The sequence below is a fragment of the Myotis yumanensis genome, unplaced genomic scaffold (genome assembly GCF_028538775.1).
Source record: "Myotis yumanensis isolate MYYU_CA2020_CCGP unplaced genomic scaffold, mMyoYum1.0.hap1 SCAF_12, whole genome shotgun sequence".
In the NCBI taxonomy this organism is placed as follows: Eukaryota; Metazoa; Chordata; class Mammalia; order Chiroptera; family Vespertilionidae; genus Myotis; species Myotis yumanensis.
Genome location: NW_027223763.1, coordinates 58,281,494 through 58,296,616, shown reverse-complemented (window position 1 = coordinate 58,296,616; position 15,123 = coordinate 58,281,494). Strand labels below are relative to the sequence as shown.

The window sequence follows — 15,123 nt, the reverse complement described above, 5'->3', positions numbered from 1 at the left end:
CTGGGCAATTAAATCAATACTGCCAGGCAATTACATTCCAGAGTCCAGGCTCAGTGGCACAAAAAGGCACTATATCAAACTACAGTATTAAGCAGTCCAATGCCATTTTTAAAGGGATTTTTTACACTAACTGGCCAGAATAAGCATACATCCAGATACACAGAATGTGTGTGTGTGTACATCTCCATGTGTGAGTCAAAAAACCCCAGGCCTGGTGTCAATATAGCTTTTTTAAAATGTAATAAAGATTTATACATATGGATTTTTTTTTTATGTTCAAAAATGATGATAAAAATTTCCATACTGAAGGGTCATTTTTACAAGTTGAGCATTAAAAATCATTAAAAAGTTTGTTTTTATTATTTTCAGCTGAAAAAAAACCCACACCAGACCATAAGAATCATTACTGAACTCCTTTGATCTGCCAGGCACTGGGCTGGGTGCTGGTGCTGGGCATGTGATATGATTAACAAATGGTATTTCTTCTCAAAACCAAGTGTCACAGTAGAAAGCTATGTTTAGTACTTGCACGCCTGCACTTAAATAACTTTAAGAAAAAGATTGCCAATCACCTTCTTTTACTATTGAATACAGTTTCAAAATATATAAAACTGATACTAAAAATATGAATAGTTCAGATATTCTTTACTTACTCTTGGCTTTTTCTAAAGCATAGACAACTCCATTTGTTAATATAAATGTAAAATAAGTTTCATTTAATATCAGCCTTTATTTTTAATCTTCATACAGAAACATTTACAACTTTCCCAAACTCACAGGACAATACTTTTTTCTATTTTGAGAAATATGTTTTAGCTGCTTTTTATTCCAGTTCATTTTTAAAATAAACAATTAGGTTGAGCAACAACAAAAAAACTATAATGAAAAAGTTTTAGAATACATTACATGCTGTCAGTGATGTGGAAACAAAAGCTGGCTCTGACTAGAAAAGCAAGGCTCTCACCTGCCAATAAACTGCCCTTGATCACTTACAAGAGGGGCGCCTCCCAGCAGACTATATGTGTATTAAAAAATACTTGAAAGGGAGGAAAAAGTATCACACAGGTCACAGCAGCAGTCTCAATAGACCCCTCCGGGACTTCCACTCGCCTTGGCCTTGTCATCCTCTATGCAGCTTTCCACGCGGCCCAGAAAATGTCGATAGGAAAATGTTTGAGGGGCCTCTGGTGGAAATTTTTTCATTCTTTCTGCATTGACAGGATGCCAAATCAATATTTACTTCCCACTAACAAGCTGCTCGAGGTCTCAGTAGAAAATATTGTAGGGAATGCAGGAAGACACAGTAATAAACAGCTGTCTGGCTGTGAGGAAAACATGAATTGACTGGAAACAGGTCCATAGTAAAAGGTCACTGAAACCCATGAACTCCTCAGGTGTCCACATAACCACTAACTTTAAAGACACATAATAAAAAATCTCTTTTCCTAAGAGGGCTGAGAGAATGGATCCTTTTCAGTCTAGGAAGCATAGAGGTTGACTCAATAATTTAATTAATGCATTTGCTAAGATCCATGTTGGCTGTTTCCCAAGGCATCTACTTCATTTGTTAAGTCCAGGAGTACAAATAGAGAGTTAACTTCTGGTCTACCTATTGGAATACTTCTATACCTAACGGAAGCAAATAATGCATAAGCAAAAAGTTAGGCACCTAGTAAAAATACAAGGTTTAGAATTCTTATCTAGTTTTCATCTATGAAGTAGAAAATGAAATACCTGTCCTTCAAGAAGTTTCTGAATATACAACATCCACTCCCTGTCATTTTCAGCATCTATCTTTGTCCTTTTGAGTTCCTAGAGGAGGAAAGTAAAAACACTGGTGTTAACTGTATATAAATGAAGTTGCTCATACTATTAAATATTAAATAAATCTAGAGAGATATCAGTAAAACTGGATTCAACAAAGAGTAGCCTGGTCTTTCAAAAGTAGAGAATATTCAAATCCATGCTCTTTAATATTTAATTTCTAAATATTAACATACATATGGAAGATAAAGCTGTAATTCTATATTGAAAATATAAGTCAGGAATTTTTTTTCTTCTGTTTTCACAGTGGAGCTCAAGGTAGGGACAGAGGTGGAGGTGAAAGCAATTAAAATAAAATGAAAAATAAGATGCAGCTGTATAAAAGAATCATTTATTTACAAGTGACCCTCATAAGATAACATTAAAAAATCTGACTTTTCAATAGATAACTAAAGAGTAATTGTTACAATTACAATCAAAATATAATATGGCATGGCTCTGGTGTAGGCTTGTTTATTTAAAATATCCAATAACTCACTGATAGGCCAGGAACCGACACTCCAACTTTGTACTGCAAGTCACTAAGTATTTTTAATCTATCAATAATCAAGTTAAATATTCCTAAAAGTATAATATATTCACATATGCAGTTGATTATTTACTAAACTCGTAATTCATTTTTTTTAAAAAATGGACTTTTCAAAAGGGGAAGGGATTTGGAAGCTAGCATTTGTTAAAATTTACTGTATGCCAGGTATCAGGCTAGACACTTCACATAGGTTATCTCAATTTTTTACATGAATTTACTAGGGTTTGATGTATAGCTTAAGGAATATGTTAGGTGGTTTGAACTCTGCTTGGTTGGGTAATTCAGTCAACCCTTCAGACCTCTGAAAGATTCAGGGATCAGTCTAAACAGGCTCTGATCTATAGTTATGTCTAGTAAATACATTGATATGTACCGATCCTTCTCAGAACAGTGTGTTTTTACTAGTCCTTTTGCTTTCTGCAGGACTTCCACCCAAGCTTGTGTGAGATGCACACTGCAGTGCTGTGTCCTCTGGCTCCAGACTGCATCTGCCCAGAGGCAGGGGAGCCAACTCTTTACAGGAGGGTGTCATTTATTCTTTGGGACCATAAAGTGATCCTTTTTTATTTGTCCAATCAGAAGGGATGTTTTTTTCTAACTTGTAAGCCCAGAGAGGGCATCGTTTGAGACCACACGAAGGCAGGGGCAGGGGGGGCCCGTCTTCAAAAATATGTATCTGTGTTCACACATGCACACACAAACACACATACACACACTAGGGATTTTGCTAAATCTGCTTGTTTTAAAACCCTTAGGCAAGAGTGGAGGCCTTAAACTTAATTTTTGTTAGCTTTCTCATTATGAATCAACAAATTTTTAATTAAGTCTATAATAAGATATATTTCATACTCTTGCTACAGGTAGCATTATTTCCTGCATGTCTTATATTTGATACTATCCTATATAATAAAGATGTAATATGCAAATGGTCATTACACTGTGAAGTGTAACGACTGACCGTGTAATGACTGGATCACGGATCAGCAGGAGGGTGGGGCAGAGAGCTACAAGCAGGTAGCAGAGAGCTACAGGAGGGGGCAGGGCAACAGGCTATGAGGGGTGGCGGGGGGAGAGGGGGGAGCTACAGGAGGGCGGGGGTAGCAGGCGGAGAGCTACTAGAGGGTGGCAGCGAGCTACTGGCAAGCTACTGGTGCACGGATTCGTGCGCAGGGCTACTAGTCTCTTATAATGCTCTATACTTCAAAGTTCAATATTCAGTAGAAAGCTATGGACAGTGTGGATAAGTGATGAAAAGAGGAAACTGATAATTCACTTTCCTACTCACCCACAGGATGAAAATAATCTCTGCAGGATTCCTCTGACCACTTTTCTAAGAATTCTTGGCAGACGAATTTCAGAGGGGCAGGGCAGGCGGAGAGTAACCAAAGAACTTATATGCATATATGCATAACTATGGAAAGATAATGATTCAGGAGGGGGCGGGAGCTGGGTGGAGGGGATCAATGGGGGGAAAAAGGAGGACATCTCTATTACCTTTAACAATAAAGATAAGTTTTTAAAAAGATAATATGTAAAGCAAATAAATAAATAACTAGCCAGCAAAAAAAAAAAAAAAAAAAAAAATTAGCAGAATACTTGGCACAGATGGCTATTCACTAAATATTAGCTGAACTAAACTGAGGAGCCATTCCCTCTATTATAATGGGTGGAATGCCACAGAAATGTGTTCATGTTTTATTTAAATTATCTCAAAATTTAAAATAAACATTTTTGAATATTTAGTAAGCAAAAAAACAAAACACCAAATAAACAAAATATCCTTTGCAAGTTGTAGCTCTTCTCTACTCTAGAAGCCCTTTGAGAAGCTGATGGAGGACTGGAGGATGTTCTCACACAAACATGTCAATCTAACATTTTCTTTATTCACTGAGCAAATATTTATTGGGAAGCTGCTGGTGCTGTCATCTCTTTAATCTTTCCAAACAATGAAAAATTGAATATTAAGGTATTAAATTTCAGGGACTTAACAGTGGAATGGGGTTGAGTATCCTCCACAGGTTTCACAGATCGTATACAGCAGGGGTGGGAACCTTTTTCCTGCAAGGGCCATGTGGGTATTTATAGCATCATTTGTGGGCCATACAAAATTATCAGCTTAAAAATTAGCCTGCTATTTTTGGTCAAACATTTAATGAACTCACTCCTAATGCTTTGGCAGCACCAGGCCAAAGGATTTCTCAGGCCTTATAGGGCCCACAGGGCTGGACGCTCCCCACCCTTGGTGTACAGGATGGGATTCTGCTGTTTATGAGATAACAACTATGTCAAAAGTGCAGTGCCTTTCCCATGAGGTACAGAGATGCCACTGAAGACCTATACTTACATGCACATAAATTCACTTGGACAGGAATATTTTACCTGATTTAAAGGAATAAATATATTTTTAACTTTGTCAACAAAAATTAAATTTAGCTAAGAAAGCCACTAGATTTATTACTTTTTCCAATCTCACACAGGAGGAAGGAATCCCCAAATCTATGGTGACCCTGCTACACTAAATCCATTCAAATTGGCTTAACTAAAAATACTAGCTTACAGGATATATGATTAATTACGTCAAAGAAAACAGATAGGAAAGGATAACTGACTGAATAACAAACAAGCAGTTCTAGAGGTTATATGTACTTGCTTTTTCCCATATTACAGTTAAATTTCTCTAAAGGTTTTTAAGTTGGTTAATACTCTTGATGTATCTTTCATTGGTGCATTAATAATCTTTTTTTTTTTAAAATATATTTTATTGATTTTTTACAGAGAGGAAGGGAGAGAGATAGAGAGCCAGAAACATCGATGAGAGAGAAACATCGATCGGCTGCCTCCTGCACATCTCCTACTGGGGATGTGCCCGCAACCCACGTACATGCCCTTGACTGGAATCGAACCTGGGACCTTTCAGTCCGCAGGCCGACGCTCTATCCACTGAGCCAAACCGGTTTTGGCAAGGTGCATTAATAATCTTACCTTCATAAATATTATCTTAAAGATAAATTCTAAGAATTTGAAAATAAAGATATGTGCTTAAATTCAATGTGCAAAGGCCCTTTATTAATAAATGTTTAAGTGATCTTACCACTTCATCTTCTGTGTCCAATATTTCCTCTAGATCTGATGGTGAAATGTTGAGGATAGAAGCTGCCAAGGTCTGGGCTTTATGAGTTGAGGTTTTATGAGCATCCTTCTTTCTCTGCATTCTTTTAAGCTCTCTGATTTGTCGCCTTATTGTATGGACATCAACTTGTAACTCTTTGACCAAAGCCTGTAACATATTGGAAAGAATGCAGGCTCATATGGAAGTAATAAATGAAGATAGAGCTCTCATAACATAAAAATGTGAAGATACTAGCAAATCTTTTTTTTATTAGGATCACTCTGATTTTATTTATTTTGGAACATAATGGATTGTTCTTTATTTATTGTCAGTATGCAGTAAAAGCTCTCTTAAATGACCATTTAACCAACTTGCTGGGTTAACCCAAGCTCCCCAACCCCTCTTTCAGATTCACCAACTGCTCTCCCGGCTAGTGAGCACTCAGCAGACAGGCTACTCTCCGGGATGCCAGAGCACCACTGCTCCCAAATGAGCCGATGCCAAGAGTCAGTTCTATTTATTTCTGAACGTGGGTATATTAGTTGTAACAGTTTAGTTACATAATTCATTTAATTATTATACAAACTGATGAATTATGCCTGCAGAAAGAGTTGTTTCTATTTTATTAAAACTGGATTAAAAATGCTTTGGAAGAACTTGATAAAGACAAGTTGGGTAAAAGTGCAATTAAGTTACGTATGGGCAAAACAATACAGGATTTAAAAAATCATAAAAATTGTGGGATTACTTCACAAGAGTCTTTAAGTTCCCCCTTTGAGAAATAAATGCTAGCTCATGCCATGCCTATGTGTGCATAAGAAAAAGACAGCCCTTAACCTGAGTGAACAGAGACCCACCTAGGTTTGTGAGTTGAGAGCAGACTAGCTAGAAGTTTGGGATATTTTCAATTTTTTTGCAAGTTCAAGCAATATTGCAATAAATAATGGTGCTCATATATACATTTTGCAATCCTAGGATATTTCCCTAGAAATGAAATTACTCGATCAGAGGGTGTATATAACTGTAATTTTGAAAGCCATTATTTAATTCACTATGTTAATATCTTCAAAAAGACTATATGAAAGTATTTCTATCTCTATACCATTAGCAAAACACCAATCTGGTATTTCAGTGTAGTTTGTTTTTTTCACTGTATTTTTGTTTCATTTCTCTTATTAAAAACAAAGTTGAGCATAAGCCTTAAGAGATAATTATCTTTCTTCGTCACTTTTTCTTTTTTTTAGTGATTTATAAGAGTTCTTTATATATTCTTTATTTGTATAATATTATACATATTATACATATATCTGTTGTATATATCTACATTTTTTATATTTTGTATTTTTCTTTTGACAGTAATTATAATGTTTTGTGCAAAAGGAAATATTTTTATTTTATTGATTTCAGAAAGGAAGGGAGAGGGAGAGATAGAAACATCAATGATGAGAGAGAATCATTGATTGATAGGCTGTCTCCTGCACTCCCCACATTGGGGATTGAGCTTGCAACCTGGGCATGTGCCCTGACTGGGAATCCAACCATGACCTTCTGGTTCATAGATCGAAGCTCAATCACTGAGACACTCCGGCCAGGCAAATAAAAAATATTTTTAATTTTTTATGGACTCAATGAACCTTATCCCTTTCTTATTTTTGAAATTAGTGTGATACTTTAAAAATCATCATCCATAATGAGATATAAACACATTTTCTAGCCATGCTTTTTTCTGCTACCTTTAAGAATTTATTTTTCAGTTTTAATACTTTTATCTATTAATAATCATTTAGGAAATTATTACATAAACTCAAACTCAGTAGTCCCACCATCAGCTAGTAAAAGGTCCATCCTTCCCTAACTGATCTCATGTATGTCTAGGCCAGTTTCTGGACTTTCTATTCCATTCCATCTCTCTTTTTATTAGTGAAGCTATCTACACTAATAAAAGAGAAACATGGTAATTAGTGTACAACCGCTACCCTTCCCATTGGCTAATCAGCATATCCTTATGCAAATTAACTGTCAGCCAAGATGGCGGCCGGCAGACATGCACTGAAGCGAGCAGGGAGGCTTGCTTGCTCCAGTGATGGCAGACTCCAACTTCCCCACCTAAATTGCCGGCCTCTCAGCTGCAACTCTAAGCAACTATGTTGCAAATATAGAAGCTAAACAAAACCCCAGAAACTGGCTTTCAGTCAGCTGGGCTTCAGCCAGCCGGACCGAAACATTGTATCAATGTTTTCAGCAGCGAGGCCTCAGAGCTAAAGCTGGCCCAGAATAAAAAAAGAAAGAAAAAAAAGGAGCGGTTGGGAGCTTCAGTCACCTGCCAGCCTGAAAACGGCCCTCAGCCCCTCAGCCAGACTGGCCAGGCACCCCACTGGGGACCCCCACCCTGATCCAGGACACCCTTCAGGGCAAACCAGCCGGCCCCCACCCATGCACCAGGCCTCTATTCTATATAGTAAAAGGGTAATATGCCTCCTGGCACCGGGATCAGCGGAGCAGCGAGGCCTCCTGGCACCGGGATCAGCATGACAGGGGGCAGCGCCCAAACCCCCTGATCGCCCTGCGGCTCTGTGTGTGACAAGGGGCAGGGCCACAACCTCCCTATCTGCCCTGCTCTGTTCGTGACAGGGGAAGGCGCCCCAACCCCCTGATCAGCCCTGCTTTGTGCCTGATATGGGGGAGCTCCCCAATCCCCTGATTGCCCTGCGGCTGTGTGTGTGACAGGGTGTGGCGCCCCAACCCCCTAATCGGCCCTGCTCTGTGTGTGACAGGGTGCGGTGCCCCACCCCCCCTCCCCCAACCCCCGCCATGGGCCCTGCTCTGTGTGTGACAGGATAGAGCCATAACCTCTCCATTGGCCCTGCCCTGAGTGTGACAGTGGCGGCGCCTAACCCCCTGATCGGCCCTGCTCTGTGGGTGATAGAGGGTGGCGCCCCAACCCCTCTCCATGGGCCTTGCTCTGTGTGTGACAGGGTAGAGCCATAACCTCCCCATTGGCCCTGCCCTGAGTGTGACAGGGTGCAGTGCCCCAACCCCCTGATCTGCCCTGCTCTGTGTGTGGCGGGGCGGTGCCCCAACTCCCTTATTGGCCCTACTCTGTGAGTGACAGGGGGGAGTTCTTCAACCCCCTGATCGGCCCTGCCCTGTGCATGACACGGGGGAGCTCCTCAACCCCCTGATGTGCGCTGCTCTGTGCGTGACAGGGGGGAGCTCCCCAACCCCTCTGATGGGCCCTGCTCTGTGAGTGACAGGGGGCAGCGCCCCAACCCCCTGATCGGCCCTGCTCTGTGAGTGACAGGGGGCAGCGCCCCAACCCCCTGATTGGCCCTGCTCTGTGAGAGACAGGGAGTGGCGCCGCAACCTCCACATCGACCCTGCCTTGAGTGTGACAGGGGACGATGCCCCAACCCCCCAATCGGCCCTACCCTGAGCATGTCTGAGGGTGGCATTGCAACCTCCCGATCCGCCCTGCTCTGTGCATGACAGGGGGCGGCACCCCAACTCCCCAATCGGCCCTGCTCTGAGCCTGACCAGGGGCTGCACCTAGGGATTGGGCCTGCCCTCTGCCACCCGGGAGCAGGCCTAAGCCAGCAGCTCGTTATCTCCTGAGGGGTCCCAGACTGCGAGAGGGCACAGGCCGGGCTGGGGGACCGCCCCCCCCCCCCCCCGAGTGCACAAATTTTTGTGCACCGGGCCTCTAGTATAATAGATTTCAACTAGTGAGGCTTTATAATAAATGTTAACATCTGGTGGGGCTGTCACCCTCCTATTACCCTCCTTTTAAAGATTATTTTCTTGGTAATTTTTGCATGTTTGGTTTTCCACATAAAATTTGGTTCAGCTTGTCTAAATTATATCCTCCTAAAAATTATTATTGGCAATTTTATTTGAATCATGTTAAATTTTATTTGGATCATGTTAACATTTTAGGATGTTCATTCTTCCTAATGAAAGACCATGGTATTCTCTTCCAGTTGTTTTTTTTTGTTTCTGAGGATCATTTTTAGTTTTTTTCTTTCTAGTTCTAATTTATTTCTAGGCGTTTTACTTTTTGGGGAGGTGCTTCTAATCATGATTATTGTTGTACATATAAAGACTGTTAATATATATTTAGCTTACTGAATTGAAATTTCTAGAAACTGAGTAATATCAGCAAACATTGATAATATTATCTCTTTCCAAAGTTTATACCTTGTATTCCTTACTTTTCTTATTGTATCGCGTATTAAGCTCTTCCTGAATAATATTATATAGTAATATTATTGGCCATACTTAACTTGTTCCTGATTTTAATTGAGTCTGTCTACTTTCTAGGAAATGCTTTTGAGATGAGAGCCTTATTTTAATATATGAAGAAATGTATTTTAATATATTAATATATACAATATAGCTTAATGTAGTTACCTACTCATTTTACTTTTATTTCTTATAAAAAATGAATATCAAATTGTCTTAAATCCATTTAGGATCCATAAAAACATGCGTTTTTCATCATAAATCTATTAACATGAATATTAATAATTATCTTAGTACTGAATTATCCTTGCATTTCTGGAATAAACTCCACTTGCTGTAATATGTTATCTTTTATTGTGCTGCTGAATTCTATTTGCTAATATTTTATCCAGTATTTCTACACTAACATGAGATTTATTGGTTTTAATTTTGTGTAATCTTCAAAAAATTTGGAAGGATCTTTCTCTTTCCATCCTCTGTAGTAGTTTTCATGAGACTAAATTTATCTGCTCTTTATTGATGGGGTGCAATTATCTGAATTTGGCTCAGTATCTATCGCACATTTAAGTATTTAGTTTTACAAGCTTTGACAATTGTCTGCATCTATGTAGCCACCATCCTAGGCAAGATACAGAACATCTTCACACTCCAGAAATTTCCCTGGTACCCTTTCCCAGGCAATTCCTCCCCCACATAGACAGCAACTGTTCTGTTTTACATCATCTTATATTAATTGTGCTTGTTCTAGATAACATATAAATGGAATGATATACTACATATTCTTTTATGTCTGACTTCTTTTTTTCTGATGTTTTAGAGATTCATTCATATTGTTTTGTGGGTCTGTAATTTGTTTTTCTTTTAATTAAATACAATAATTTCAACATATTTATATACATACTAGAGGCCTGGCACACGAAATTCATGCATGGGGAGGGTCCCTAGTCTGGCCTGCAATCAGGGCCAATCTTCCCCAGCTGCCAGCAGCCAGCCTGGCCCCCCGCCATGCTGCTGCCTGTCCACTTGGGTGATCAGGGCCCTGGTGTAGCTTGTGTCCACCACCACCCACCCCCGGTTCCCCATTCCCCATTGGGTGATCGGGGCCTGCAGGCTGGGGGCAGCTCCTGCATTGAGCGTCTGCTCCCTGGTGGTCAGTGCACATCATAGCCAACCAGTCATTCTGCCATCTGGTCAATTTGCATATTATGCTTTTATGTATATAGAAGATATATGAAATCAGCAATATATATTTTTTTCTGAGATAATTTTATTTTCTCTTAGTTCTTTTTCTGCTAACTTGCTTTCATCTGTTCCTATGTCTCACCATCTTTAACCTAAATTCTGCATTTATTTCCACCTTAATCATGTACTTTTAAAAAATATATATTTTATTGATTTTTTACAGAGAGGAAGGGAAAGGGATAGAGTTTGAAACATCGATGAGAGAGAAACATCAATCAGCTGCCTCCTGCACACCCCTACAGGGGATGTGCCTGCAACCAAGGTACATGCCCTTGACCGGAATTGAATCTGAGACCCTTCAGTCCGCAGGCCGATGCTCTATCCACTGAGGCAAACCGGTTAGGGCAACATGTACTTTTAAGAGGAAATTATTTCATTAATATTTGTAATTTATACTAAGTATGAATATGCTTTATGGCACCTTATCAGTGGTGAAACTTCTTTTCCTGCCATTCACTTTTCCTGTTTATTTCCTCCATTCATACTCTAATTTAATCTTTTTATAGAAACTATGTAGCTTCATTTTCCAGGACTCAGTTTTGAAGAAGAAAAGTGTTTCCTAGATCATCTGTTTGAGGAAAGTTATGTGGCATAGGGGTATGTGCTGTGTTCCAAGCTGATGAAATTTTACACCTGAATTTAATTGTTTTCTGATAAATTCTATTAGCGAGGTCATTTTTGTTATGGTTTGTTTTATAATGTAAGGACTCTCTTTTCTTGGCTGCTATGAAAAAAGAAGCCTCCTACAGATTTGCCTTGTCTTTGTAATTCCTCCTTAAGCCCTGCCTTTTCGTCTCCTTGAAAATAAACCACTTCTAGGAAGCTCCCAACACGAACCATAGATCATTCTACTGTTGCAAGCACAGGATTTAAGGTCTGTACCTCATGTGAGCATCTTAGAAAACTATTTTTGCTTGGTCTTTCAAAGGTCTGCAGCACCTAAGTATTCTTCCCCTGGTGTCTTATTTCTATTTCCTTTTGCATATCTTCAATCTTACTTGGTTTTGGCTACTCTTCCATGTATTTCAAAATACAGAGTTTTAGTTGACCTACGTTTGCCGTAAAAAGAAGTTGAATTTTTGTTTCTAATTCTCCTTATCTTTTGTATAATTCCAAGGGAGAGAATGGGAGAGATGATTTTACCCCTTTATAATCAAGTCAAAATTCTCCAAAGTGCATTTTTCTTGAATTATTGTGAAAAATTTCAAATGTGCAGAAAAGTTTAAAGAAATGCATAGTTCCCACAAACACATTATTAATGAAAGATCAATATCCTATCTAATAATAATAAACATGGTAATTGACCGTACCTTCGCTACACTTCCCATTGGCTAATCAGTGCAATATGCAAATTAACCACCAACAAAGATGGCGGCTAATTTGCATACTGCAGGCAGGACTGGACAGCGCAGCTTCCAGCATGAGCCGCTATGCTGGGCTGCAGGCCAGCCCCAGAAGCCCCAGAAGCCGGTGATCGGGGGGAGATGGGGGTCTCCTGCCCAGGCCTGACACCTCTGGCAGAGGCGTCAGGCCTGGGCAGGGGGGTGGAGCCAGTGATGGGGGTATATGGGGGGTCCCTTGCCCAGGCCTGACGCCTCTGCGTCAGGCCTGGGCGAGGACGGAGCTGGTGATCAGCGGGGAGATAGTGGTTCCCTGCCCAGGTCTGAAGCCTGGCCAGAGGTGTCAGGCCTGGGCGGGGGGTGGAGCCGTCAATTGGAGGGATCTGGGGGGGGGCGGAGCTGGCAATAGGAGGGGTCTGGGGGTCCCCTGCCCAGGCCTGATGCCTCTGACCCAGGCGTCAGGCCTGGGCAAGGGGTCGATCCTGCGATCGAAGGGTGATGGGGGTCGATGCCTCTGGCCGAGGCATCAGGCCTGGGGGTCCCCTGCCCAGGCCTGACGCCTGGGCCAGAGGCATCAGGCCTGGGTGGGGGGCGGAGCCAGTGATCCGGGGGATATAGGGGTCCCCTGCCCAGGCCTGAAGCCTAGGTCAGAGGCGTCAGGCCTGGGCGGGGGGTGGGGGAATGGGCAAGCCGGCGATTGGTGTGAACTACAGAGGAAACACCTTTTCTGACTGCTCATTGGTTAAGCTCCCTGTATGCCACTGGTAATATTCTTAGTAACTTGGGTAATAAGAATCCAAAAAGGTGATCTAGGGTTTTTCACCACAATCCTGGCGAAAAAAACGAAGGTCCGCTGCTGGAGGGCTAAGAAATGCCATATCCTGCCCTAGCCGGTTTGGCTCAGTGGATAATGCCTTGGCCTGCCGATGGCAGCGTCTGGGTTCAATTCTGACCAAGGGCATGTACCTAGGTTGCAGGCTCCTCCCTGGCCAGGGCCCAGGTGAGGGCTCATGCCGGAGGCAACCTATCAAAGTGTTCCTCTCACTTTGATGTTTCTCTCTGTCTTTCCCTTTCTCTTCCACATTCTCTAAAAATCAATGGAAACATATCCTCAGGTGAGGATAAAAAAAAAATAATAAAGAAATTATTATTATATGAAAGACACATCTTGAAAATGCCTAAAGAAAGTTGTCATTTTTTCATGGTGAAAGGACGGGAGTCCGTGTTGATAAAAACACCTTGGTGGCTGTGGTGACTGGCAGTGGCTGCAGCAGCAGCGTGATGGGGCTGGTGCCTTCCCCTGATCAGCCCAGTCAACTCCCACAAAGGGAGGCCAGACTACGGCTTAGGCCCTATCCCCAAGGGGAGCAGGGAGCAGCGGGCCTAAGCCATCACTAGGACATCCCCTGAGGGCTCCCAGTATGTGAGAGGGGGCAGGCTGGGCTGAGGGACGCCCCCCACTAGTGCACCGGGCCCCTAGGCCTATCTAATAATAAACAAACATGGTAATTGACCATACCTTTGCTACGCCTCCCATTGGCTAATCAGTGCGATATGCAAATTAACTGCCAACAAAGATGGCGGCTAATTTGTATACGGCAGGCAGGGCAGGACAGCGCCATCCCTCCTGCCCCGCCGCCATCCGGGCCTGCTATTTGCCACCCGGGGCGGTGAGGCAGGGCAGCGCCATCCTGCCTGCCCTGCCGCCATCTAGGCCTGCTATCTGCAACCCAGGGCGGCGGACATCCTGGGTGCAACCTGACCCGGGGCGGCCGGGTGGGGCAGCAGCGATCTGCCGGCCCGCCCGGGCATCCCGTATGCAACCCGACCCAGGGTGGTGGGGCAGGACAGCGTGGCTCCTCTGTTACCCCAGCTTCCTCATCACAGCTCCCTTGGGGGCCTAAGCCTTTAGTCGGACATCCGCCGAGGGCTCCCTGGCTGTCAGAAGGATGTCTGACTGCAAGCTTAGGCCTGATCTCCCGGGGAGTGAGCCTAAGTCGACAGGTGGACATCCCCCAAGGGGTCCTGGACTGCAAATGGGCGCAGGCCGGGCTGAGGGACACCCCCCCCCCCCCCCCCGCAGTGCACAAATTTTTGTGCACCAGGCCTCTAGTTTATATATAATTCTCTTTACTCCTTTTTGAGACAATAATTATATGCAGTGATATGCATAAGACTTATTGTATAGTTTTTTGAGCTTTTGACAAATGAAAACACTGGGTTCCCATACCCAGATCAAAGTACATTTCCATTACTCCAGAAAGTTCACCGTGTCCCTTCCTAGTCAATCCCCAAACCTAGCCCCAAGAGGCAGCCACTCTGGGGGTTTTTTTCTCCATATAGTTTAGTTCGGCCTGTTCTATAAACTCATATAAGCATAATCACACAGTATGTATTATTTTGTGTTTAAGTCTTTCATTTACAATATTTTTGAGATTCATCCATATTATTATATGCATAAGTAGTTCATTTCTTTTTATTGTGAAGTTGTATTTAATTATGTAATTATAACACTGCTAGTCCATTTTCTTGTAGATGGACACCTGGGCTGTTTCCAGTTCTTGATGCTTATGAATAAAATGGCACTAAATATTCCTGAATACACATTTTGTGTGTCTGTGTGTATATATGTTTTCATATCTCTTTGGGTAAGTACCTAGAAGTAAAATTGCTGAGTCATATGGTAAGTGAATGTTTTATTTTTCAGAAACTTCTACAGTTTTCCCCAAAATCTTGCATCACCAACAATGGATGAGAATCCCATTCTCCAAATTCTTTCCAACATTGGTGTTTTGCATATGTTTTCTTGAATTTAGTTCTAAGAATTTTTTATGCTATTG

General features: G+C 41.9%; 1 protein-coding gene across 2 annotated transcripts in view; it reads right to left on the bottom strand.

Annotated features, from left to right (window-relative positions):
• The window catches only part of CNTLN (centlein), a 253,134-nt gene that overhangs the window by 10,212 nt on the left and 227,799 nt on the right, over positions 1 to 15,123 (bottom strand). For both annotated transcript variants that reach the window (XM_070431720.1, XM_070431721.1), the window contains exons 24-25: positions 5,445 to 5,630; positions 1,735 to 1,812 (exon numbers count right to left, since the gene is read on the bottom strand). In XM_070431720.1, the coding sequence (XP_070287821.1) occupies positions 1,735 to 1,812; positions 5,445 to 5,630 (264 nt within the window). The remainder of the gene's footprint in view (positions 1 to 1,734; positions 1,813 to 5,444; positions 5,631 to 15,123) is intronic.